Genomic DNA, 24,718 nt, shown 5'->3' with positions numbered 1-24,718 from the left:
TATGGAAGAATAACATGTAAAGCATATAATTGCACAAAAGACACATAAAAGACTTGTGTTGTAGATGAGGATTCTACTTGTGTCCTGGTAAAACAAACGAAATTGTTAGCTTCCTGATAAAAACACAAACTATTAACTTACACAAAATTTACATGATGTAATTTTGTTTATAATTGTTATTATTCCATTTTTCCTATTTTATTATTTATTTTATGTCCAAGCGTACACTACAAGAAAAACTACTTTTAATAAGACCGAAAAAGTATTATCAAATACATACCATAACACTTTTCGATGTGTTAAGGAAAGCAGTGTTATCGTAGGTTGGAGCACTTTGCATAAAAAAAAATTATAGTTATAGATAAGTGTTATTGTATAGTGTACGATAACAATTTTTTTGCGTTATTTTAATAAGTGGATAAGTTTTTCTAGCTGCTATTTATAGTAGACTGTATAACACATTTTTCTACTTATAGAGTAGTGTTATGGTACACTTTATAATAACACATTTTCTACATTATATAAATAATTTGCATAACACAATTTTATGCTTAGTCTAGCCACAAGTGTAGAAATCCAACATTTTTCCTTGCAAACAACTATAGGGAAAAAAAGTTATCCTTGAAGCCAAACAAGATATTATAAATAATATTTTTTTTATTAATTACTTAAATAGAATTACAATATTTAGCCTTGTTTAGGCTTCAAAATTAAACAAGAGAACACACTTTGAAACATTCAACAAGTCTTGATGCTCAAGAATCACAGTCCTTGTTCTTGACCAATACATTACAAGTCAAACAATCAAGAATATCTAGTTCGAACTAATTCATCTCTACTAAGTGCTACACTTTGAAGATCAAGACTTGGTTTAATAACTTCCTCAAGTGTAATCATCACACACAATCCTATTATACCTTCACATTGTAAACAAAGTAATTTAATTGTTACCATAATAAGACCTGTCAAAACAAAAGTCAAAATTGATATATGTAAAAGAGAAAAGTAATTGCATGCATATCATATATACAGAAAGTAAGGATCCTTTGGCATTGTCTGAGAAAATAATTGTGAACCCTACTTTCAAGGACATTCTTATTTCCTACCTCAATTGTGTCTATCTACTGTAGTAGAAACTAGAGCTTATGCACTACAATATATATCAATGCCATGTTAGAGCAATATATACATTTAGAAACTTTTCTTATACTTTTTTATATGAACTATTTAGACAAACAAAACAAGTAGCTATGATTCAAGACACCACCTATACTAATTTTGTACATGTCATATGCAAAACAGATAACAAAATTTCACATATATTATAGAAATATTTAAATCTCTTGTGAAAATTTGTCCTTACAAAAACCAAACCTCAAAAGACTCAATTTGAAGTACTCAACTACATGCCCAAAGCTTATTTTCTTAGTTTATATAAACTCACACAAAAAGCATATATATATATAATTCAAATATTCAGCAAAGAAATTAACAAAAATAAGATAAAGAGTACTTATGATTAGCCTAATTTAATACAAGCACAAAAGGAAAAATTTAGAAAAAAATTAGCCCAAACTTACAAGGGGAGGAAACTAATCAAAGCTTAATACTAGAAACAAAATAAGAAAGAAACAACAAGCTACAAACTGACACCACACAAACCTAAAACATAACCCAATTCATAGAAGAGAAATTGCCTTGCATTTATTGAAGAGGAGAGGGATGAAGATAAAAATTAGTTAGAGAAATGATGTCCAACAACGATAATGTATGAGTTATATTCTTTGGCAATCACTTGTATTGGTAGTCTATGCACATAGATAAAGCATTAAATCAAACATAAATAAAGCATTAAACTAGTTGCGACTACAAGAGCCGCACATGGGACACTACAAGAACAACAAAGTGAATATCCCAATGAAAAAGGATTAACAAGACAAAAACAAAGAAAAGAATAAAAAAAGAAAAAGAATCATTTAAGCATTAGCAAAGCAAAAAAGTAAACAGTTCCATTAGAAGCAAAAACATACATGAACTTAATGAGACAACTAGAGCTAGAACCTAATAGGATTAATTAGTCCCCTGTTTTGGACTACTATAGTTCACATAGTTTATTTTGTTATCATACACATTTTTTCTTATGTGTATGTATATAAGAATCATCACTCAATATCATGCAAAAATATGTAGGTCAATATTTGTTTATATAAACACATCATTATTGAGATTTATTGTAGAAAACGTTGAACAAACATATATATAGATATATAAAGGCAATCAATGAATAAATAAGAAATCTGAATAAACAATATCCTTCTCCTAAAAATAGAATATATATTATTTGAGTAGCTTGACAAAACTAAAGGCAATGAATGAATAAATATTTTATTACTCTACAAAGAAAAATAATAAATAATATCATACTAAAATTTTATTACTCGACAACATGAAAATTGGTCTCTGGCCACAAGAACAAGAATGAGGCCAAAAAATTTCTTCTATTTTTTTCTTCATTTAGTTTTAAATGTTGGTCAAAGTTATGCAGGACAAACTCATTAATCTCAAACCAACAAATAATAAGTCTATAAAATGAAGAGAGAAACAGAGAAAAAATATCCAATCCAGAACTTAAAATAAAAAAACTCTAATGTTGGGCAATCTTCATAGCTGGAGGCATATGAGTGAAAGAGAGAGAAGAAATTTTTTTAGGAATGAAAAGAAAACCAAAAATAATAAAAAACACTAAGAGGCACAAATTAATCCAAACATATAAAACATTTTCATACTTAATAAAACAGAGACAAAGATAAATGAAACCCCAAAAGCAATCTCATTATACTTGCACATTGCACATCAAAGATTAGTTAAGCACTTGTCAGCTTGATCATTACTTGCATACTATACAGCAAGGATGTTATACATATCTGAGATTCTAAATTATGCATAATGTGTACCAGTAGGCTTGCAAGTTTTTAAAGGGTGTATGCATATGTATAGATAATTTTTATAAGATATGAAAGTTCCTGAAGTAAATTGACAGGGAAATTTACACATAATCACACCAAGCCAAGACATTTTTATCTTAACTATTTTAACAGACTTCAAATGTAACATTAAAAAAAACAGCAAGTGCATCAGATGAGGTCTGGACCTAACGGAGCAGCAATGTGTACTACTAAAATTAATTTTCTTAAAGAAAGGTGTTATTGTAGAAAGTAGACAGTTACCAATTCATCATTTTGAATAGCATCCTTCAGAAGACGAGGATTATCAAGTACATCATGACTGCTCTTGATTTTTTTCTTTACAGCTGCAAATTCATTCTCCTCTTCTTCAGCTTCTTCTCCAAATGAAAGTAAATTCAACTTTCTGAATTGTACACGTACAGACCACATTTAGCCAAATATTTTTCACCATACACCGGCAGACACAAACAGACAGGCACTCCACAAAAGGGGTGTACACAAATAAACACTTACTTAACAGCTTTTTTCTTCGTATCTTTATTGTCGGTGTCACTTGTTGAAAGTTCCTTAGATTTTACACGTTCTCTTGGTACAATATCATCAAATGGATTCCACAATACCTAGAATATAAGTTATCAAAGAAGTTAAATAATCAAACACACGTATAAATGAAAAAAGGGCAAAAAGAACAAATATAGAATGATAATCGTTACTATTCAACTATCTCTAAACCCACCTCAACTGATAATATCTTTAGGGGTGGATCCAATGGATGATCATTCTTATCAGTTTCAACGTCTCCTAACCTCGTAAGATTATAAATTGAATCGCCAGTAATCTAGAAATAACACACCAAACATAAGGAATAATATTTAAAAACTCAATTCTCTTCTCAAAAATGAAACTTTTCTAGATATAAAGGGATAGAAGTAATCATCATATGCACAATAGGCTTTGAGTAATGAGTAAGTCTCAACACGATATAGATAATAAAAAAAATTACTTCATAACCTCATCGATGAGTATTGTCCTTGGGACAGAATATGGCTCTTGATTAAGGGAACTCTGGTGCAACGACTCAAGAAAATATGAGCTAAATATTAAGCTAACTAAATGCAATGCTACAAAGCACACACCACCAAAAAAAAATAAAGAAACAAAACAACAATAGCAACATCAATCAGTTCCAGATTAAGAGCTACACAAGAAAGGAATTAGAAATATCTCAATCAAAGCAACTCAATTAGCAAAATCTTGATACAACTCATCATTAAATAAATGGCCTACATTGATTACACCACCAAAATATGTGAAAATTGAAATGAATGGCTTAAAATCAGTAATAACAAAACTCCTGGTGATCAAAATACATAAATAAACAAAATAACTGAAAAGGTGGTTGAAGTGCCTAAAGAAACTTATAGAAATAGGAAGGATGAAGCAATGTGTTAAAGCAAATACAAGTCATTCAAGAATTTAATCAAACAGATTCTATGCACACATTATCACATCAACAGAATCAGAAACAATTTCATAGATTATTATGCAAACATGTGTTTATGAAAAAATACACATAAATTTGTATAAAAATATGCAATAAATTCAAAATAAAAGATTTAACATACTCAACCATAGATAAATCTTTAAAAATAATTAGTAAACTCAAAACAGAAAGAAATATGAAACACACAAGTTATTCTCAAAAGTAAAATAATCAAATTTACAAACCCATTTTTAAATGAAAATGAAATCTTATAGAATCACCTTAAATCAAAACATTGACATACAAAAATATTTTTATCTTGGCACCACCCAACAACCCAGACATTGATATGAAGAAGACACCACCCTTTGCCCTTTGAGCTACCACCATGAACCCTCACCACCACCACCATCACGCCTACAAACCTGCATAACGGAAACCCAAATAGAAGAAAAATAATTAGAATAGCTTGTCCACAACCAAGAACCATCATCAACCCAGAGAACGAAAAAGAAAAATGCAGATCAAATTAAAATAAAAGAAAAGAGAGAGAGGGAGAACAAGAACTTACCACCATCCACCTCGCCCCCTAAAACAAAATTTCACCCATCGTCCGTAGAAACACAGAGAGAGAGAGAGGCTAACTGCAAGAATGATAGGGAGGGAGGGAATTCAGAAAGAGAGAGAGAGAGAGAGAAGGCTGCGGCTAGAAAGAGAGAGAGAAGGATTGAAGTGAAGGGATTCTAGGTTAAAGTTAAACTGATTGGGCTTTTTTTTTTAAAAAAATAACACTTAAAGGGTTATACCCAAACAAAATATTAATTACATTTCGTTTGCTGCCTATTAATTTTAATTTTTTCTAGTTTACCGCATTTTGTTTTACAAAATTTAGTTTACCGCATTTACTTTATATCTATTATAATATTTTTTTCAATTGTCTTATAATGATGTGTTATTGAAAGAGATTTTTGGTGTAGTGATATGGTCATACTATAATTGTCCATGGCAAGATCCTGGTCTAAAATTCATGGTCATGGTCATACGGAAATGTCCAGGTCATAATACCATTCCATAATAGTAGGGAATAAGGTCATATAATAAAAGTCTATAATAGTCCAAAGTGTGACCATAGCCTATATAAGTTTAATATTATAATGACACATAAAAAAATAGTTTATATTTCAATTTTGTCATTGTAAATTATAACAAAATGGTAAGATAATCTATATATAAATTTTTGCATTATAACGGCATGGTAAAATAATCTATATCTAAATTTTGAAATTATAACCCCATAGTAAAATAATATATATATATATAAATTTGGTATTATTACAGCATGGTAAAATAATCTATATATTAATTTTGGCATTATAACGGCATAGTAAAATAATCTATATATAAATTTTAGCATTATAGCGACATAGTGAAATAATATATATATATATATATAATAGTTAAGTAACTGAATTGAAAGGCTCGGTAAGGAGCTTACCTAAAAGGTTTTCGTAGGCTAGCGTTATAGATAGAACTTCGCATAGATCTTAGAAATTTAGAAGTTTGAAAGAGTGCTAAGAAGATTTTTAGGTAGAGTGAGAGAAAGAAAATGAGGTTTTGTAATTCAAAATGAGTTTTAAAAGAGCTTATTTATAGGAAAATCTTGGGTTACTATACTAATAAAATATTTAAAATATCAAGCATAGTGGAATAATAAAATATTCAAAATATCAAGCATAGTGGTTGGCTAAAGTCATCATTGTATCACTACTGCATCAACATGTGGGACCCACAGGTGGACCCCGCTGTGGGACCCATGTGGACCCTACTGTGGGACACTTGCGAACCCCGCTGTGAGACCAACTATGAATAGTACCCGGTGAATAGTAACCAAAAAATGAAAACTTCCCAATCTTCTTATATTACTTAGTTCAACATTTTTTCCTCACAAACTTTTCTGAAAAAGTTTCTCTAACATCCATAAATTAATTATTCTCATGTGTTAGTTACTTCAACGACTTAGAATTGTTAAAATCCCACAATAGAATACAACTATATCCCCAACGATCAGGTTACTGTTTCCATCGGTCGTATCACTTGTAATGACCCAACTATTTCTAAAACTTAGATCATTAACCCTACTAGACATAACTACTACCTTAAAGAGAACATACATGAGAAAAATTCATAACTTTATTGAAAACTTTAAAATAATATATGTAATACATAAATGAGCTCGTTGTTTTAAAAAAAAAAACATAACTTTAAATGAAATTGTTTACATAGCTAAATGCGGAAAAATATATAAAAATCGTAATTTAAAGAGACTAAAGAAAATAACGTCATCCTCGAATCGACACGTAGCCCATCCACTCCATTCACCTCAACACAGACACCAAGCTTCCAAGAATCCTTTCACCTTTGTATCTATTTTCCTGCATCACACTAAAAGTAAATGAGTGAGCCTAACGCCCAGCAAGGAAAACTACTAACAACATAAAACATATACATAAATCATATCATAAACATATACTATAAACATATATCTCAACTATAACCCATGTACATGGTAAACATTGGGGTTTGCTAGCTAAGCAACTATAAGCCTCAAAATACAATGAAGTTTGCTAGCTAAGCAACTATAAGCCCTAAGAACATATATATCATAACACATAATATCATATCATAACATAACATATTATAGCATCATCATAACATATAAGCATATAAAAGCTATCCTATTTTCCTTACCAAAATCGGGATAATTGAGAACAAATGCGGAACTTGGAACACTCCTAAAACCAACAATAAGAATGGTGAGTATTTCTAAAGAGTAAAGAAAAAATGTGGAAACTAAACCTACAAGACGAAACTTACCAAGAAAGATCTTTAAGTTTCAAGAGCCTAGTCAAAAACCAATATCAAAAGTTAGGATCTGAATAAAAGGACTAAAGAAAACTAAAGAGTTTTAAATGATTGAATTCAAAGAATAAGAGTACCTTAGTTGACCTTATGGATTTGTCTAACTCCAATACAAAAATACACTACACCTCACTTCCCAAGTATTTTATAAAGCTTAAGAATGGCAAAGCTTTTTCCCAACCCAAGTGTTAATCACTCTATGGTAGTACTAGCACCTTGGAGTCTGATCACAGCTGAAGAGGACTGGAAGGGCTGGGTACTAGGTCATATTTCTAGAGTCCCATTATGCCATGTGAACATGAAATAAATGACCTAAGAGTGCCGAAATTAATATTGGCGCACAAGGACGCGGCTCGGCCACTAGTAGCTGAAGTTAAGTTTATAATCACTGAGCTCGGCCTAAGCGAGCCGGAGTCAGTGGGATAAATAGAGGGTGTGGCCTAAGGGCGTTGACCCTAGATACTGTGTGATATTTTTATTGTTATTAATCTGATGATTATGGCATGTTTATTACCTGGATAATTGATTACTGGTTTGCAGATTGATATCACTGATTATGTGATCAATGTGGTCTGTTGAGTATCTGATTGATGATTTGTGAATTATCTAACTATTGATTATTGATTATGCTCTGTAATATCGTTTTCTTGCTGGGCCTTGGCTCACGGGTGCTACGTGATGAAGGTAAAGGCAAGGGCAAGGTGGATTAGTCCTGAGTTGGAGAGCTCTGGGGCGGAATGTACATAGTCAGTTGATTGGCCGCCACATTCGAGGAATGGTACAGCGACAAGAGAACCTAAATTGCATATTTTCCCATTAGAGTGGCTTTTGGTTGTACATAAACTTTGAAATTTTTGTAAACTGTCCTTTAAAACCTGTTTTGTGATCCCATGTATGAAACGTTTATTTTAATGAGAAATAGGTTTTCTATGTTAGATGATGCTATTAGCTAAGTTTTGATGCTGTTAGGTTATGTTGGATGAGATGTAGAGGATTGTAGGCTCAATTTGGAGTTTAGTTGAGGTTTGGAGTGGGTTTATGGAGTTTAGGCTCGAGAAAGTTCGAAAGGAAAAACCCAGATTTCTACATGTGCTGGTTGTAGCGTTGTAGCGCTAGGGTGGGAGCGCTACAGCGCTAGGCCACATTTTCTGGGGGGCTTGAGTCTCTGACTCTAGCGCTGTAGCGCCTACCTTGTGGCGTTGTAGCGTTGCCCAGCCTCCATAAAGTGGTTTTTGGGTATTTTTCTTAGGGTTTTCGCTTGGGGGCTCGGGGACGGGTTCCCCACCTCGTTGGGTGGAACTTGGGGTCCCGAGAGCGCGAGTTTGGTCCCGGGATTGTTCTTTGGAATTCAAACACATTGAGGTACTTTTTTATGGAATGTGACTAGGTGTACGCTAGGGCTTGGAATGAGACCGTGCTCGAGGGTCGTCTCAAATAACTAAGCACTCGGAATCAAAGGTAAGAAAACTGCACCTGGTTATGTGGTTATGTGGGGACTAAGAGTTCCCTATACTTGTATGTAATGTTTTATGATAGTATTATGCCATGTTAACATGAAATAAACGGCCTAAGAGTGCCGGAATTAATATTGGCGCACAAGGACGCGACTCAGCCACTGGTAGCTGAGGTTAAGTATATAATCACTGAGCTCGACCTAAGCGAGCCGGAGTCAGTGGGATAAACAAAGGGTGCAGCCTAAGGACGTCGATTCTGGATACTGTGTAATATGTTTATTGTTATTAATCTGATGATTATGGCATGTTTATTACCTGGATGATTGATTACTGGTTTGTAGATTGATATCACTGATTATGTGAACAATGTGGTATGCTGAGTATCTGATTGATGATTTGTGATTTATCTGACTATTGATTATGCTCTGTAATATCGTTTTCTTGCTGGGCCTTGGCTCACAGGTGCTACGTGGGGCAGGTAAAGGCAAGGGCAAGGGGGATCAGTCCTGAGTTGGAGAGCTCTGGGGCATAATGTATATAGTCAGCTGATCGGCCACCACGGTCGAGGTATGGTATAGGGACAGGAGAACCTAAAGTGCCTATTTTGCCATTAGAGTGGCTTGTGGTTGTACATAAACTTTGAAATTTTTGTAAACTGTCCTTTAAAACCTGTTTTGGGATCCCATGTATTAAACGTTTATTTTAATGAGAAATTTCCTGTTTATGACCAAAATCTTTTAACCCTAACCTAATTATGACTTTAGGGTCACGTTTTCAACTACATGACTTGATTAGCAAGTTTTGCACTTTTATAATCACACAGTGTAACAACCTTGGTTATCCATGGTGTTACAGGCAGTCCTGTTTGATAACTTCTCGTTTGACATTAAACACATCCAAGGTAAATACAATACTATGACTGATTTCTTATCCAGATCACCCCTTGCTATAAATCTAGCCTCAGGATACTCACAAAAAACCATCCCCATCGTCTCCCAAAAATCATCACATACCATCGCATTCATACTCATGATGACTTCTTCCTTTTCTACCAAACACAATCAATCTTTTCCCTAGGATGCAAAAAAATATCCTTTCAAAGAAGTCCCACAAATTAGAAAAAGAAAGAGCAACTCACAGAGCAATCTTTCTTCAGAATTTTATGATTTCCAAACTTGGACCTTCCATACAAAATGACTTTGGAATCCATCCAAAGTATCCATTTTCCCAAATCCTACCTCTTCGAGACGCTATCTTTACACCAAAACTAGTAGCTCACTTCTTTTGGTATTTGGCAAGTGTTTTTACAATAGTTGTTGAGGTACAAACTATGACCTTGTAGACATCAATAAAATCATTTCTGGACCAAGAAAGGTTCAAACCGGCTTACCAAGTCCAAATGAACGTTTTGCCCTGGTTTGCTCCATTGGGAAAATGGAAAAAGGTCTTATCGGCTTAATGGAAAATTGTTCAAAATGGCAGGCCTACTTTTATCTACCCACCAGGCCCAAATGTTGCTAGCCTAATAAACTGTTATATTGTTATCTTTCTTAGTCTTAATGCCAAAATTGATGCAAAATATAGTTATTAATCCAACATTCGAAGTCTACGGGTCAAAAGAAGAGCCACTATGTAGTCTTGGGGGCCAAGAATACATGGACATCAAAAAAAGTTTGTTTGAGAAAAATCAAATTATACCTCCTGAGTTATGGCCCAAGCCAGAAGAAGACGCTCATTGGGAAATGTTCCATTCTGACTATACTTGCAAGATAATAAGGGCCCTTGAAGCCTTCTACATTGCAGAAAATGAAACAAATCAGGCCACAAAACTCAAAGAAACTTTAGAGCAAAACTATATGTCACTATACAAACTGACTGACATTGAAGGGGTAATTTTACGAAAAAGTAATTACTTTGAAGATTCTCAAGACCCACATGCCGACACTCTAGATTTGCAAGATCCGTATCTCTTCCAATACACAGGAAAAGAATAGGATACTACATATACAGACTACGAGGCATGCCCTCCAGTTGGCAGTGATCAGGATGAAGAAGAACCGACAGGATGGAACCCACTCCACGAGGACCCAACATATAATTTTGACTACGAGGCCAGCCATGAAACAATTTTTAAATAAATATTCTCTTGTTTTGCCTTTACTTTTTGCTTTGGTTAAGGAATCTCATCCCTTGTCTTGTCTGCTTTACTTTATGCTTTGGTCAATGAATCTTATCCCTTATCTTGTCTACTTTATTTTATGCTTTGGTGAGGGAATCTTATCCTTTATCGTATCACTTATCTGGTCCCGACTATGGTTGGTTAAGTTTGTATGCTTGAGTACATAGCTATATAAGGTCATCCTCTCTTTTTGTGTAAGGCAGAGAATTACTAAGGAATAAAATATTAGAGTGTTTATTATAAAAAATGTTCTTCTAAATCCTTCCTTCAGAGATTTTTAAAGTAGAGATAGTATGCAATATAGATCTTATCTGAATGCAACTACTGTTTTAAATTACTATATTAACCTTCGAGTTAATTGATCTGGCAGTATAATATTTATGATTATAAGTCACACAGTTTGGAGTGTAAATCGTACAGATCCATGTGAGAAGTTACTGGGTTTATTAATTCGATAGTTTGTCTAACTAATTTATAGCAGGGACACCTAATGGGAAATGCTTTAAATTAAAAAAATAAAAATAAAAAAGCATGCCAAACTACAATCACAAGCAAACCGTATTATTGTAAAAAAAAAATTAGCTATATATTAATGAAAGAATTTTTTAAATACCGTATAAATGAATTAAATTTATATATATATATATGTATTAATAAAAAGTTTTTGAAACTAAAAACAATAATTAATAAATTTTCAAAATAAAAATAAACAAACGGGGTATAATGATAATAAACTGTATGGTTCCTTTATATATAGGGATATTTGCAGCTAAAATACTCAAACTTACAACTTACTAACACTTAAATACCCAAACTGATTTTTTGGTGGCAAAAGTACCAAAACGTGAAATTTACTTGCAATTAGAGATACACAGTGTTAAATGTTAAAGTTAACCGGTCAAATGACACGTGGCACCACATGATTGGTCCACATTATTATTATTATTATTTTAAATAATTTTTCAAAAAAATATCATTTTATATTTTTCATTTTTTTAAAAAAATCAAATTTATTGTTTTTCAATTTAAAAGTAACAAAAAATAATTTTTTCTCATTTTTAAAAAAAAAATCAAATTTGTTGCTTTTAATCAATTATTTAAGATTAAGTAAAAAAAATTATTTAATCTTAAATTATTGCTTGGATTTTAAACAAAATTACTTAATCTTTAATTGAAAAAAAGTAGACAAAATGATAGATAGGAAGATTTTAATAATAATAATAATAATAATAATAATAATAATAATAAATTAAAAAATTTGAGGATATTAACAATAAAAAATTAAATTTAAAAAAAATATATTTTTCATACTTAATCTTAAATTGAAAAAAAATTCGAATTTTTTTTTGAAAAAAATGTAAATTTTATTTTTTGTTAAATTGAAAAATAAATTGAAAATTATTTTAAGAATAATAACAATGTGGACCAATCATGTAGTGCCACGTGTCCTTTGACCAGTCAACTTTAACATTTAACACTGTGTATCTCTAATTGCAAGTAAATTTCACATTTTGGTACTTTTGCCACCAAAAAATCAATTTGGGTATTTAAGTGTTAGTAAGTTGTAAATTTTGGTATTTTAGCCGCAAATATCTCATATTATTATAAATGTATAAAGTCCCCTTTCTTAAAAATTACTGATTCGCTCTGTTAGTAGGAGTAGGAGATGATGGGTGAGATAATTATCAAAATTTGAAAATAGAGACAATCATAAATAACTAGAATATATTATACAAGTATAGGGGTGCGTTCAGTGGTGTGTAAATGGAAGAAATTGTCTGAGATTTTGAAAGAAAGAACGGCCCATGATGTCCAGTGTAAGGCTTAATGGCCACCCCATCACATATATATTTATTTATAATAATTATTAGACAAAAGTTTGCATTTTGCTGCTTTACGTTCTGAATACGTAATAATACCCATTTTTAAAAGTTGAAACTGAAAAGCCTTAACTTCCTCCAAAAGTTGACTAACTTCAAAACACTAAAGCCTAAACATCCTCCAAAAAGTTTGACAAAGTTTTCCTTTAAAAAAATTGGTTTAATTTTAGTGCCAGCCAGCACCAGTCATTTTCGGCTAAATTTTCTTCTGCTTCAATGTGTATATATATAAAGAATGAATCAAGTGTCAACCACAGCCGATGTTGAAATTTCCCTGTATTTACACTTGACTTTAGAAAGGTAATTAAAAAGTAGCTACAATAGGAAAGCCATCAATTATATATACATATATATATACATGTTTCCACCACTTTATTTTTCTTTTCGGCTCTTTTATATATCTTATATATTTACTTGTTTTCTTTGTGTGAATATTAAAAAGATAAATAATTCAATTGTGGGAGCTCCAATCTCCGTGTTTTTTATAACATTTGATCAGGGCCTAGAAGGTGTCAACAATAGCGGCATTTTTTGTAGCAAGGGAAGAGATAGCATGCTATAAAAAAGTCTGCCTAATGGCTGCTTGGGCCTAGGCCCAAGAGTTGAAATATCTAACTTTATATAAAAAATGATATTTTTGTAATTGTATATATTATGTTGTGAGCGTGATTTATTTAAAAAAAATTACACAACTCAAGCTAATCTTTCAAAAAAATTTATATATGCAATTTATATTAAAAATACGATTTTTAATATTATATTTACGGATATTTATATCATTTATGTGGTAACCAGTACTTGCCCCCTCCATTTTCCCATCTTTTTAAAGATTTCCACTCTCTTCATTCTCTCTGCTCATTTTTATCATTTTCACTCTCCATTCTCACAATTTTCATTACCATAGTAAACCAATTTTCTCTACCCATTGAATGTTCCTCTCTCTAGTTTTTGTAGTGGTCTCACTGTCTCTCTCTATATTTCTCCCCATTTATATTTGTGGCTTGAAGAGTAAACCCATTAATCTCTAGTGCATTGTTCTTTACTGGGTTTTGATGTCAACATGTTCAAGAGTTTTCCCATAACAATTTGGGAATGGTTCCTCTTTTGTGAAGGATGTGGTTATTATAGCTCCTTCTAACTCTTATATATATTAAGTTGAAGAGGAAAGTTTCTCCTCTCCAATTGAAAATACTTAATTTTTGTTTTTTGTTTTAATTTTTATTCATGTGAGATTTAGATATTTACACTATTTACTTTTTTTATTAGACAAAGAAAGCATGTGTTGTTGTACATATAAATTAAAAAAAGATTCATATTTTTATGTTTTAAAAATATAATTAGGTTTCACAATTTTGGAATGATTGTTACAAAATTAGTAATCATGAGTTACAAACATGCAACATATATGAATAAATTTGTAAATATATATATTTTTTTTATAAAATGAACTTCATATATATTTAAATATTGTTTACAAACATGTAACACATATTCACAAATTTGTAACAAGAAATTCTGTAAATATTTTTACAAAAAATGATTTTTTGTAATTGGTTTTATAAATGTTATTTACGAACATATAACAGATATTTATAAAGCTAAGCAGTGCCCAACCGTGCCTCTTATTACTACTGTTAGTAATGCCTTTCAAGTGTTAGTTAATGAGGAAGGGGAAAGTTCTATGGGATTGGTAGAAGAGGAGATTAACGGAGGAGGGGGAGTACCTCCTCCTCCCAATGGATAGGATATTGAGTTGGAATGTCAGGGGGATCAACAGCCAACATATGCAAGCAGCGGTTAAAAATCTAATTTGTTCCAGGGGGGTTGGTTTGGTGGGTCTCCTTGAAACGAAGATTAAGGCTTCTAACTTGGGAGCTCTTTATCTTCGTGTGTTCTCTGGGTGGTGTTTTACTTCAAATAATGCGTGGCATGACAATGGTCGTATTGTGGTTAGCTGGAATCCATTCATGTTTAATGTTGATATTCTACAATGTTCTAGTCAGTTGATTCATTTATATGTCAGTTCAACCTCTAATAAGGATAGTTTCCATGTTACTTTTGTATATGGTATGAATGATGAGGGTGGAAGGAATATTCTATGGAAAGAGTTACAGGAACTGGCTGTTACTTCTCCTTGGATTGTTCTTGGAGATTTTAATGACATTTTATCAAAAGAGGAAAGGATTGGTGCTCGTGTTAAGTATAAATCTTCTCAAGCTTTTCAGATGTGTATTGCGGCTTGTTACTTGGAGGATATAAAGTATAGTGGGAATTTTTTTACTTGGAACAATAAGCAGAAGGGACAAGATAGAATTTATTCGAAATTAGACAGAATATTGGCTAATCAGGCGTGGCTGAATGATTTTCCTGTAGCGGACGTTCATTTTTTGAATGAGGGAATTTTTGACCACTCTCCTGCTATACTAACAGTTTACCCTGATCTGATTTCAGGTAGGAAGCCTTTTAAGTACTTTCGAATGTGGAAGTCTTTTTCTGGTTTTCAAGAGCTGATTCATGCTGATTGCAGTAGACCAGTTGATGGCACAATGATGTATAGGGTAGTTCAGAAACTCAAGCGTCTTAAGGACACATTGCGGGCAATTAATAAACAAGGTTTTTCAGATATTCATGCTGCAGAGATGGCAACTTATCAATCTCTTACTGACTGTCAAAACAGGTTGAGTAAGGATCCTCTCAATACAAATTTAATTCAGGAGGAAAGTGATGCTCGCCAAAAGTATTCTGAAGTTCAAATGGAGCCAGGAAGGAGATTCTAATACTGTTTTTTTTTTCATACAAGCATAAGGGAGAGGAGTAGACAGAATAGAATATATTCTATAACTTCAGAAGCTGGAGATTGGCTTGATAAACCTGAGCAAGTTTCAACTGCCTTTTTAGAGTATTATTAGACTTTATTAGGCAGCAAGATGGAGCTAAGAACTAAAGTAATTAAAAGGGTGGTTCAACAAGGTGTTATTTTATCTAGTGAGCAAGCTAACTCCCTTCTCTTGCCTTATAGTAAAGAGGAAGTGCAGAAAGCTATTTGGGAGATTCTTGGCTCAAAGGCCCCGGGCCCGGATGGTTTATGGTAGTTATTTTTTTCAGGATAACTGGGATTTGGTTGGATCTGAAAGCAGTGATGCTATCTTGTCCTTTCTTCACTCAGGGAAAATTTTAAAGGAACTAAATAGTACCATTCTGACCTTAATACTGAAAGGTGGCTGTCCTAAATATGTGAGTGATTTTCGGCCTATTGCTTGCTGCAATGTTCTGTATAAGGTGGCTACAAAGATGATTTGTTCTAGATTGAGCTCTATTTTACCTGTGATTATTGCTCAGAATCAAGGTGGTTTTGTTAAAGGGAGGTCTATTGCGCATTATATTATGATATGTCAAGATCTTGATTGCCACTATGGGAGAAAGAATGGTAAGCCGAAATGTATGAAAAAGTTAGATTTGAGGAAAGCTTATGACACGATTGAATGAGACTTTATTGAGGAAATGCTTGATGCTTTTAATTTTCCTAATCATTTTATTCAGCTGGTTATGCAGTGTGTTAGAACACCCAAATTTTTTATCATGTTCAATGGGTCATTACATGGTTTTTTTGGGTCCAAGAGGGGCCTGCGACAGGGAGATCCCTTATCTCCTCTATTGTTTGTGTTGGGAATGGAATATCTCACTAGAATTTTACATGGAGTGGGAAGGAAACAAGACTTTAAATTTCATTATAGATGTGAAGGGCTTCAACTTAATCATCTCAGTTTTGCTGATGATGTTTTATTATTTTGTCATGGTGATTTCAAATCCATCTACTACTTGCTCCAAGGGCTTCAGTTATTCTCTAACACATCAGGACTGTTTCCAAATAAATCCAAGTCAGCCATATACTATTGCGGTATGAATGAAGCTGAGTTTCAAAGGATTCTTGATGCCTCGGGATACACCAGCGGTAATCTTCCTTTTAAATATCTTGGAGTTCTCATTTGTTCCCAAAGGATTTCAGCCAAAGATTGTCAAATACTTATTGATAGAATGCTTGCTCGGCTGAAATGTTGGAGGTCTAGACATATTTCTTTTGCTGGTCGTGTTATTTTGATAAATTCAGTTCTGCTGTCAATTCATTCATATTGGAATCAACTCATCATTATTCCGAACAAGATTTTAAAAGAGATCTCTGCTATGTGTAGAGCTTTTCTTTGGAGTGGTCAAGCTTCCTTGGCAGGTCCGGGTAGGATAGCTTGGAATTCTGTCTGTCAATCGAAGAAAGCCGGTGGGTTGGGTTTTAAAAATAGCTTAATATGGAATATTGCAGCTATTGGAAAACATGTTTGGGCTGTTGCTGAGAAGAAGGATAACCTCTGGGTCAAATGGGTTCACCATGTATACTTAAAACAAAAGGATTGGTGGATGTACTCGGCTCCTGTTAATAGTAGTTGGTATTGGAGGAAAATTGATGACGTCAAAAGGAAATTGAGAAGTTTGATAGAAAGGCTGCATGTGCACAAAGAAGACTATCAGATTAGTAAAGGTTATGTTTATATTCATACTCCTCTTGATAATGTGTATTGGAGTAAGGAGGTGTGGGGAAGATTAAATACTCCTAAGCATAGCTTTATTCTTTGGCTGGCTATCCATAATAGATTGAACACCAAAGATAGACTTAAAAGGCATGGAGTTATTGATCATTCAGATTGTCTGTTTTGGGGTGAAGCTGAGGAATCTTGTGAGCATATTTTTTTTAATTGCAAATTTAGTTTAAATTGTTATCACCAGATTTTGCAGTGGCTGAATTGGAGAACTAAGATAACCACCTTGAGGAGAGTTATTAGGTGGATTGAGAGAGCTTCTACTAGCAGATTTCAGAAGCTAGTTTTTTCAGCTGTTATAGCAGCTTTGCTTTACAACATTTGGAAGGCTAGGAATGATACTTTGTGGCTTAGGAAGAGTATGCAACCTGAGCTAATTGTTCATAATACCAAAGTTAGTGTTAAGAATAGAATTTCGTACAGTTTACCAAAGAAAATTAGTCAACAGGATAGAAATTGGTTTGGGAATTTGTAATGGGGTTGTGTTTTTCTTTCTTTGCTGTGTATTGAGGGGTTTTTGGAGTTGTAATGATTTGTTAGTAGTAATGAAATTTCTCTGATTTATCAACAACAAAAAAACAGATGTTTATAAATCTGTAACATGTGTTTACAAATCTGTAACATATATTTACAAATGTTTGCAAAAAAGTTGTATTTAACTAATTCGTATTTACAGTTATGCCACTATATATTTACATTTTTGCCACTCCATATTTTTCATAAAAAATCTGTATTTTTTGTAATCTATCATGTATTTCATATATATAAATATATATATATATTTTAATGTTATTGTATTTTTGTAACTTTCCCATTTATTTATAAGTTTATATATAAATCGTAATGATAATTTTAAAAAAAAAATTTGGTTTGGATTATGTAGATTAATTTATTTAATACATAATTATAAGTTTTTTATGAAATAAATAAATAATAAGAAAATATATTTATTTATTTTGGATAATTTATTTTAATGAATTTAAATGGGCTGATTATTTTTTGAAATTGGAAGGTTAGTAATATTAGAAAATAAGAGTCTTAAATACCCTTGAGGCATTGTTTAAGCTAAAAATCACTTAGGGGCAGGGTGGTAATTGAGCTTTAAGAGAGAGAGAGAGAATTCATTGTAGAGAGAGAAAGAGAAAGATAGTGGTGTAAAAGTAAAAAAAAGAGAGAAAGGAGAATGAGAAGGAAAAAGAGAAGGAGAGATCACTTTGGCAAGACTTTTATTGAGGAATTTCGAAATGACAGAAGTAAGGATGGTTTATTATAGTCTTTCTTTTAAGATTAAAGTCTGTAACTATAGGGTTAGTGTTATATTCTTGAAAGATTCTTGATTTTTGTGTTTTAATGGTGTGCATAGTGATCTAGGGTTCTAATTTTGTGTTTATGATTTATAAACATGTTTAAGAGTTTTAATCACTTCTATGAGGTTTGTTTTCATGAGATAAAGTCATATGGGATTTAAGATTTTCGTGAGTAGCGTGAGGTTGAAGGAGGAGTACATAGGTTTGCATGATGTTGATGAAGATTTAGATTTTTTGACGAACAACTAGTTCAATGGTTAGGGCATCACTTTTTTTACTCAGAGGTCTGATATTAAAGATCATAGTACAATTAGAAATGTAATATGAAGTTTTACAACTTTGTCTGCTAATATCTTAATATAAATTCAAACGTTTTGGGATAATATGTGGCTGCAAAGTAATGTCATTAACTATATTCATATAAAAAGATGATCGTATGCATATTCATCTAAATTTTAAGTAGTTATGAACTATTGTTCATGTTAACTTAATTCTTTAATTCATTAGTGAAGGTTCGTTTGTAAAATAGGTTAGTGACCTTTATATTAGAGATACATTAACATAAGTGACAGATTCATATGCACAACCAAACACAGAAAGTGATATTATCAGAAATCATAGATTAAATTCTAGTGTACATCCAAACAGAGTGATGCAAGTTTCTAGAATATCAGCTTAACATCTTCAACTTTCCCAGTAATATGAAAACTGTGAATCCTGATACCAAATGACCCCTAATTGTTAAATCTTGAACTCAATGGTTATTGAGCTCAAATTTATAATTCAGTTATAATTAATCGTTCACTAGTAAATTAATAGTACTTAATAATCAAGAGGTAATTTCAAAGATAACACAATCATTTTGGCCAATTCTAATTTACAAACCAATTATTGGAGGATAAAGCTACATGTAATGATTATATTAATGGACTACATGAGATAATTATATATTTTATTTTATAATTACCAAGAGTACAATTCCAAATTTATAGTAAAGGAATACTTGAATTAATAAATAAGATTATTTAGCTAAAGAGTTTAATTAATATTATGATTTATAAGGACTCTAAATGATATGTTTATGGTTATCGAGTCACCTCTATTCAACATTGTCTAGGGTATGATTGACGAAAGATTAAATAAGTATATGTTTGTGAAGAAAATAGTTTTATGGGGACAATATGCAATTATAAGATAATTATGGTCAAATAATTAATTATGACTTAATTGATTAAAATAATATATATTTAATTCATATTTAAATTTCAAATTCAATATTTAAATAATACATTAATTAATTCATTAATTATAAGCATATATTTTAATATTATTTAATATAGATTTTTTTTAAATAAACTATACTAAATAATATGTTTATTATTATTTTTTAAATTAAATAAAATATTAAGTTGTTATGAGATAATAATTTAATAATCCAATTAGATGATATCATATCATTAATTTTTTTTAATTAACTACATATTTTAGTATATTTAAAAGAAGATATTATTTTAAATGTTTAAAAAATTTAAATATTTATATGTTTAAAAAATAAGGAATTATTACACTGAGCAACCAAAAACCCATTTTATTTACAAAAATGTCGGTACAACTTTATTTACAGATATACCGATATTTCACTGTACCGAATTAAAAAAAAAAAAAAACTTCTCTTTCTCTCTGCGTCAGCGCCCCAGCCACCTTTCCTTTTTTTTAACATTTCTTACTTTCTCTCTCTTCTCTCTTCTTTCAATAACTTCAAAAATATTTTCCGACCACACCGCTACTCGGTTGGGCTCAAGAGTGGTACCATCGCAACTTACTCTTCAAGATGGTCATTTGATATGTGGGAGGGATATATTTTTTTGCCATCACCAAAAAGGGTAACAAAAATCAAAAACTATATTTTAGTTTCTATTATAGTTTATTAGCAAACAAGTAACCAAATTTAAACTTAAAATTTAATATATCAACCAACTTCATGGGTTACTATAAAGTAACCCATGATATTCTAATATAAGCTTATTTTATAGAGGAATTGCGATATGTTTCTAAAAAAATTATAAGTAAAACAAATGGTATCTTAAACATCATAGAATCAGTAACATTACCAACAAAATTAATTATACTAACTTTGCTAATAAGTTATATGGTATATTCTTATACTTTATTGTAACTCATTAGTTTTTTTATATATGTTTGAAGGTAACGTAAATGTTGCTAAAAAAACACGTAAAAGTATCTTAAACAACAAGACAATACAATATAACATAAAAATAAAATCATGGTTTTAAAGGTGACTAATCAAAATAGGTAACCAAAATACATATGAGATTATGTAATCTTAAAGTGAAGTTTTTAGTCCATAAAAAAAAAAAAAAAACTTTTTATGAAAAGGTTACCAATTGGTGTCTTATTAACATCATAAGATACTAAAAGGTAGCTATTTTAAACCCATAAAAATGGAAAATTTCACGAAGCGAGATTTTCCCATTTTTTCCAATTCTGGTAGTGATTATTTTAGATTTCGGTATATAGTGTTGACGTTGTACCGGTATTTGTGTAAATAATTTGGTTGAACGTATTTTTGTAAATACTTTAGATTCTAAGTATATAAATGTAAACTTCCAAAAACATAATAAGTACATGTGTCCTAACATTAATGTGACATGTGAGTGGCCGCCAACCCATATATGGGTCCCACCCTAGTGGAAATTTTATAAATAGTTGTGTTTAACCCAAAGTTTGATATGAAGATGTGGCAAGTGAAAATGACACGTGGCAGTAGTAGATATTAAATTTGTTTGTGCTGGTCGATTTACTTGTGCTAATCGATTGTACTCGACCAAAGTAGAAGAAGCTGCCCTTATCAGATGAAGAGATTGAAGATTAGTACTTGAAGATCATTGCTTAGAAAGGACCTGGTCGATAACAAGGGCTTGATCAATGGTGCACTAATCATATAAGATGCTTGAAAGAAGACTTGGTCGAGGGACAACTCACTCGACTAGAATGGGCCACATTTTATGGGATATGTGAACTGTTATTTTGAATGTATTTTTTACATTCTTTTATTATATATTCAGTTGTACCAAACCCACATTATGTGTGTGGCCCATTTCATGCTTGTAAGGCCCATGACCTACTAAGGGACTGTATAAATAGAGATCTAGTCATCACTTTCTCATGCGCACTTGACATACAAAAACTATGTTGAATTTTATTCTTCAGGCTTAGGAAACTCAGTTGAATCTTGTTCTTCTGATCTTGAGTCTGAGATATTCTTTATTAATAAAAGTGCAAGTGGATGTAGGTATTACCAACTCTTGGGGCCGAACCACTATAAATTCTTTTGTGTCGTTTACTTGATTTCATCTCTCTTTTATTCTTAATTGATGTTCAATTTGACTCAGTGTCGTTTACCAAAACGCTGGTCAACATTTTGGTACCTTCATTGAGAATTTAACTCAAGAAAGTAATTCTTTCATAATTAAAAAACAATGGTTATTACCACAAGAAGCCAGAGCCAGGAACCCCAAGGGGGAAACCAAACTATTGGACCGCATGACTGCCCCTTAAGCATTCAATTCCCTCCTCTGCATCCTGGCTAGTAGGCTACTTTGACTGGGAATCTGCCTCCACGAGGATTGCTTGGTCACGACGACCCCACGTGGACTTGGGTGAAGATCTTAACTCTGACATTGAATAGTTGAAAGAAGTCGTGGGAAAATTGCAGGAGTAGTTAGTTGCTATGCATGAAAATCAGGCGACAACCCAAGAGACAGTATCTAAAGCCCTTAACAAGCAGAGACAAGATTTTCAGGCTTGGATGGAGGATTTTCAGGCATGGATGGATCAGCGACAACGAGCCCTTGAAGCTCGTTAGGAAGAAGCTAATCGCGGTAACACTGAAGCAGCAAGATTGATGGAAGTTGTCTTACAACAAACTCAGTTCAATGTGAATCGCCCAAAGAATCCACCAGCAGAGGTAGTTGGTCGAGTGAGTGCTGCTCAAAACCAAACTACTCAAGCTCGTGAGCCTAATCAGCAGACACGATCTTGATACCGAGTAGTTCCACATGGGAAAACACGCAACAATCACTCAAACAGAGAAACTCGGCCCGAGGTTTATCGCCAACACCACAAAGATGAACAAGATTTGCTTAATCGTGACCAAGGCCAAGGTTGTGGTAGGCAAGTGTCTGGAGAAGGAAGGGCCGCTAATGAGAAACCAAGACGATCAGTCTCAAGAGGGGGACTACCTTTTAATAATTAAAACCCAAAACCTGGTCAGCAATTCTGACAGCCAAGGAATGACAAACCAGCTAGCCAAAACCGACACAATCAGTCAGTTGGGCATAACCAAGGTCATTTGCCGAGAAGATACCTACATAGAAATGATCAGGAAGTAAGTAGTATTTATCGAACATCCTACCGAGATGGATATGATAACGATGAGGGAGATAGTAGATACTACAAACCTCAAAATGATCAATACTATGATGATTGTCACAATAATGAACATAAAAGAGAATAGTTTGTTCCACCAAAGCCACCTAGGCCTTAGAATATTTCTACTTGAGAGAATGTGCTTCCTAATGGACCTTTTGTCCCACTAAGGCTAAGGCAGCGTGAGCAGCTAGTGATGCACACGGAGTGGGGAATTGGTCGGGAGTGTTCCCCTCGTCCTCGTCCCCATTTATATTTTTAATCCCCGTCCCCACTTACTTCCCGTCGTGGGCGGGGTAGGGAATCCCCACGGGGAACCCATTTATTTAAAAAACAAATTTAAAATAAAAGTTGTAAATTATATGTAAATTAAAATATTTTACAATATTTATTATTTAAAACATTAAAAATTATCATAAATAAAATTTAAAATATTAAAAAAGTTACTACTATACTACTATAACACATAAAAAAAGATATAAAATACATATAAAATATTACAAAAATATATAAAAATTTCAACGGGGCCCCGTTGGGGCCAGAAGTGTTATCCCCGTACCCGCCCCATTTAACATTCAGGGTGTAACGCCCTACTTCCTTAGAGCCATTACCAAGTGAGTTTTAAGACAACAATGTTCAATGAACTCGCTAACCGAGGTTTTTAAAACAAAAGTGTGACTAAGCAAAAGTTAAGGCTGTAATCTTGAAAAGTGCGTGGTTTCATTGAAAACTTATAGTATTTAACATTTGGGATCCCAAAATAAGGTTTGAAAACTATTTACAACTTAAAATAAGTTTACAGTTGGTCCGTTATTAAAATCACAGGTTATTACAGCCATTTCTCGAAAATACCCCCAACCAAAGCAGTCGGGCAGGCCAAACATGTACGCGTCGCTTCATGCTCTCCGTACTCATGGCTGGTCGACTCAATCTTTGCCCTTACCTGCAACACAGAGCACCCGTGAGTCGAAGCCCAACAAGAAAACTCATGCACTTCATAACATATGCAAATTATACAGTTAATCATATCAAATAGTCCACAGATAAACAGGTCAACCATTAGACTTAAGCGACCCGGCCATGCCGCCCCAGAAGCCTTACCAAAGCCTGGGGTCTCGGTCCTCACCGTAAGGATATCACATGTATCCATGGGGTCCCACCCTGACTACAAGCACTTCACGTGCTAAGTGGTACTTCCGGCCCCACTGCCGTTCTCGGCCTTTCGCCGTTCTCAGCTCCATTGTCATTCTCGGATCCTCGCCATTTCATTCTACTATAATCACAGATAGTCTAACTCAAATAACATTTGAACATATATCAATTCAATCAAGTCTGCACCCTAACATGTAATGCAATATAGGGTCGTGCCCTGCAATCACACTATGGGCCCATGCCCTGTCCTATGGGTGCTATAGTTTTCTTACCTTTCAATTTGATAGCTTCGATCACTTGACTCCTTGAGCACGATCCCACTCGAGCCTTAGTGCACACC

The 24,718-nt window shown here is 32.8% G+C and overlaps 2 protein-coding genes and 1 long non-coding RNA gene across 3 annotated transcripts; 2 read left to right on the top strand and 1 right to left on the bottom strand.

Annotated features, from left to right (window-relative positions):
- Positions 1-3,268: 3,268 nt before the first annotated feature.
- On the bottom strand, positions 3,269-3,831 carry LOC133829027 (uncharacterized). Its single transcript, XR_009891465.1, has 3 exons — positions 3,703-3,831; positions 3,480-3,586; positions 3,269-3,369 (listed from the first exon to the last, which is right to left on the bottom strand). It is a non-coding gene; the product is annotated as an uncharacterized LOC133829027 (long non-coding RNA).
- A 10,786-nt stretch (positions 3,832-14,617) lies between these two features.
- LOC133832295 (uncharacterized) lies at positions 14,618-15,658 on the top strand. The gene has a single exon (XM_062262659.1). It carries the CDS (start codon positions 14,618-14,620, stop codon positions 15,656-15,658), a length of 1,041 nt encoding a protein of 346 aa, XP_062118643.1.
- A 150-nt stretch (positions 15,659-15,808) lies between these two features.
- Positions 15,809-16,367, top strand: LOC133832294 (uncharacterized). The gene is made up of 2 exons (XM_062262658.1): positions 15,809-15,962; positions 16,048-16,367. The coding sequence occupies exons 1-2, from the start codon at positions 15,809-15,811 to the stop codon at positions 16,365-16,367; spliced, it is 474 nt and encodes a 157-aa protein (XP_062118642.1).
- Positions 16,368-24,718: the final 8,351 nt, after the last annotated feature.

The sequence above is a fragment of the Humulus lupulus genome, chromosome 4 (genome assembly GCF_963169125.1).
Source record: "Humulus lupulus chromosome 4, drHumLupu1.1, whole genome shotgun sequence".
Classification (NCBI taxonomy): domain Eukaryota; kingdom Viridiplantae; phylum Streptophyta; class Magnoliopsida; order Rosales; family Cannabaceae; genus Humulus; species Humulus lupulus.
The sequence above is the reverse complement of the archived record's forward strand: the minus strand, read 5'-3'. Positions and strand labels throughout refer to the sequence as shown.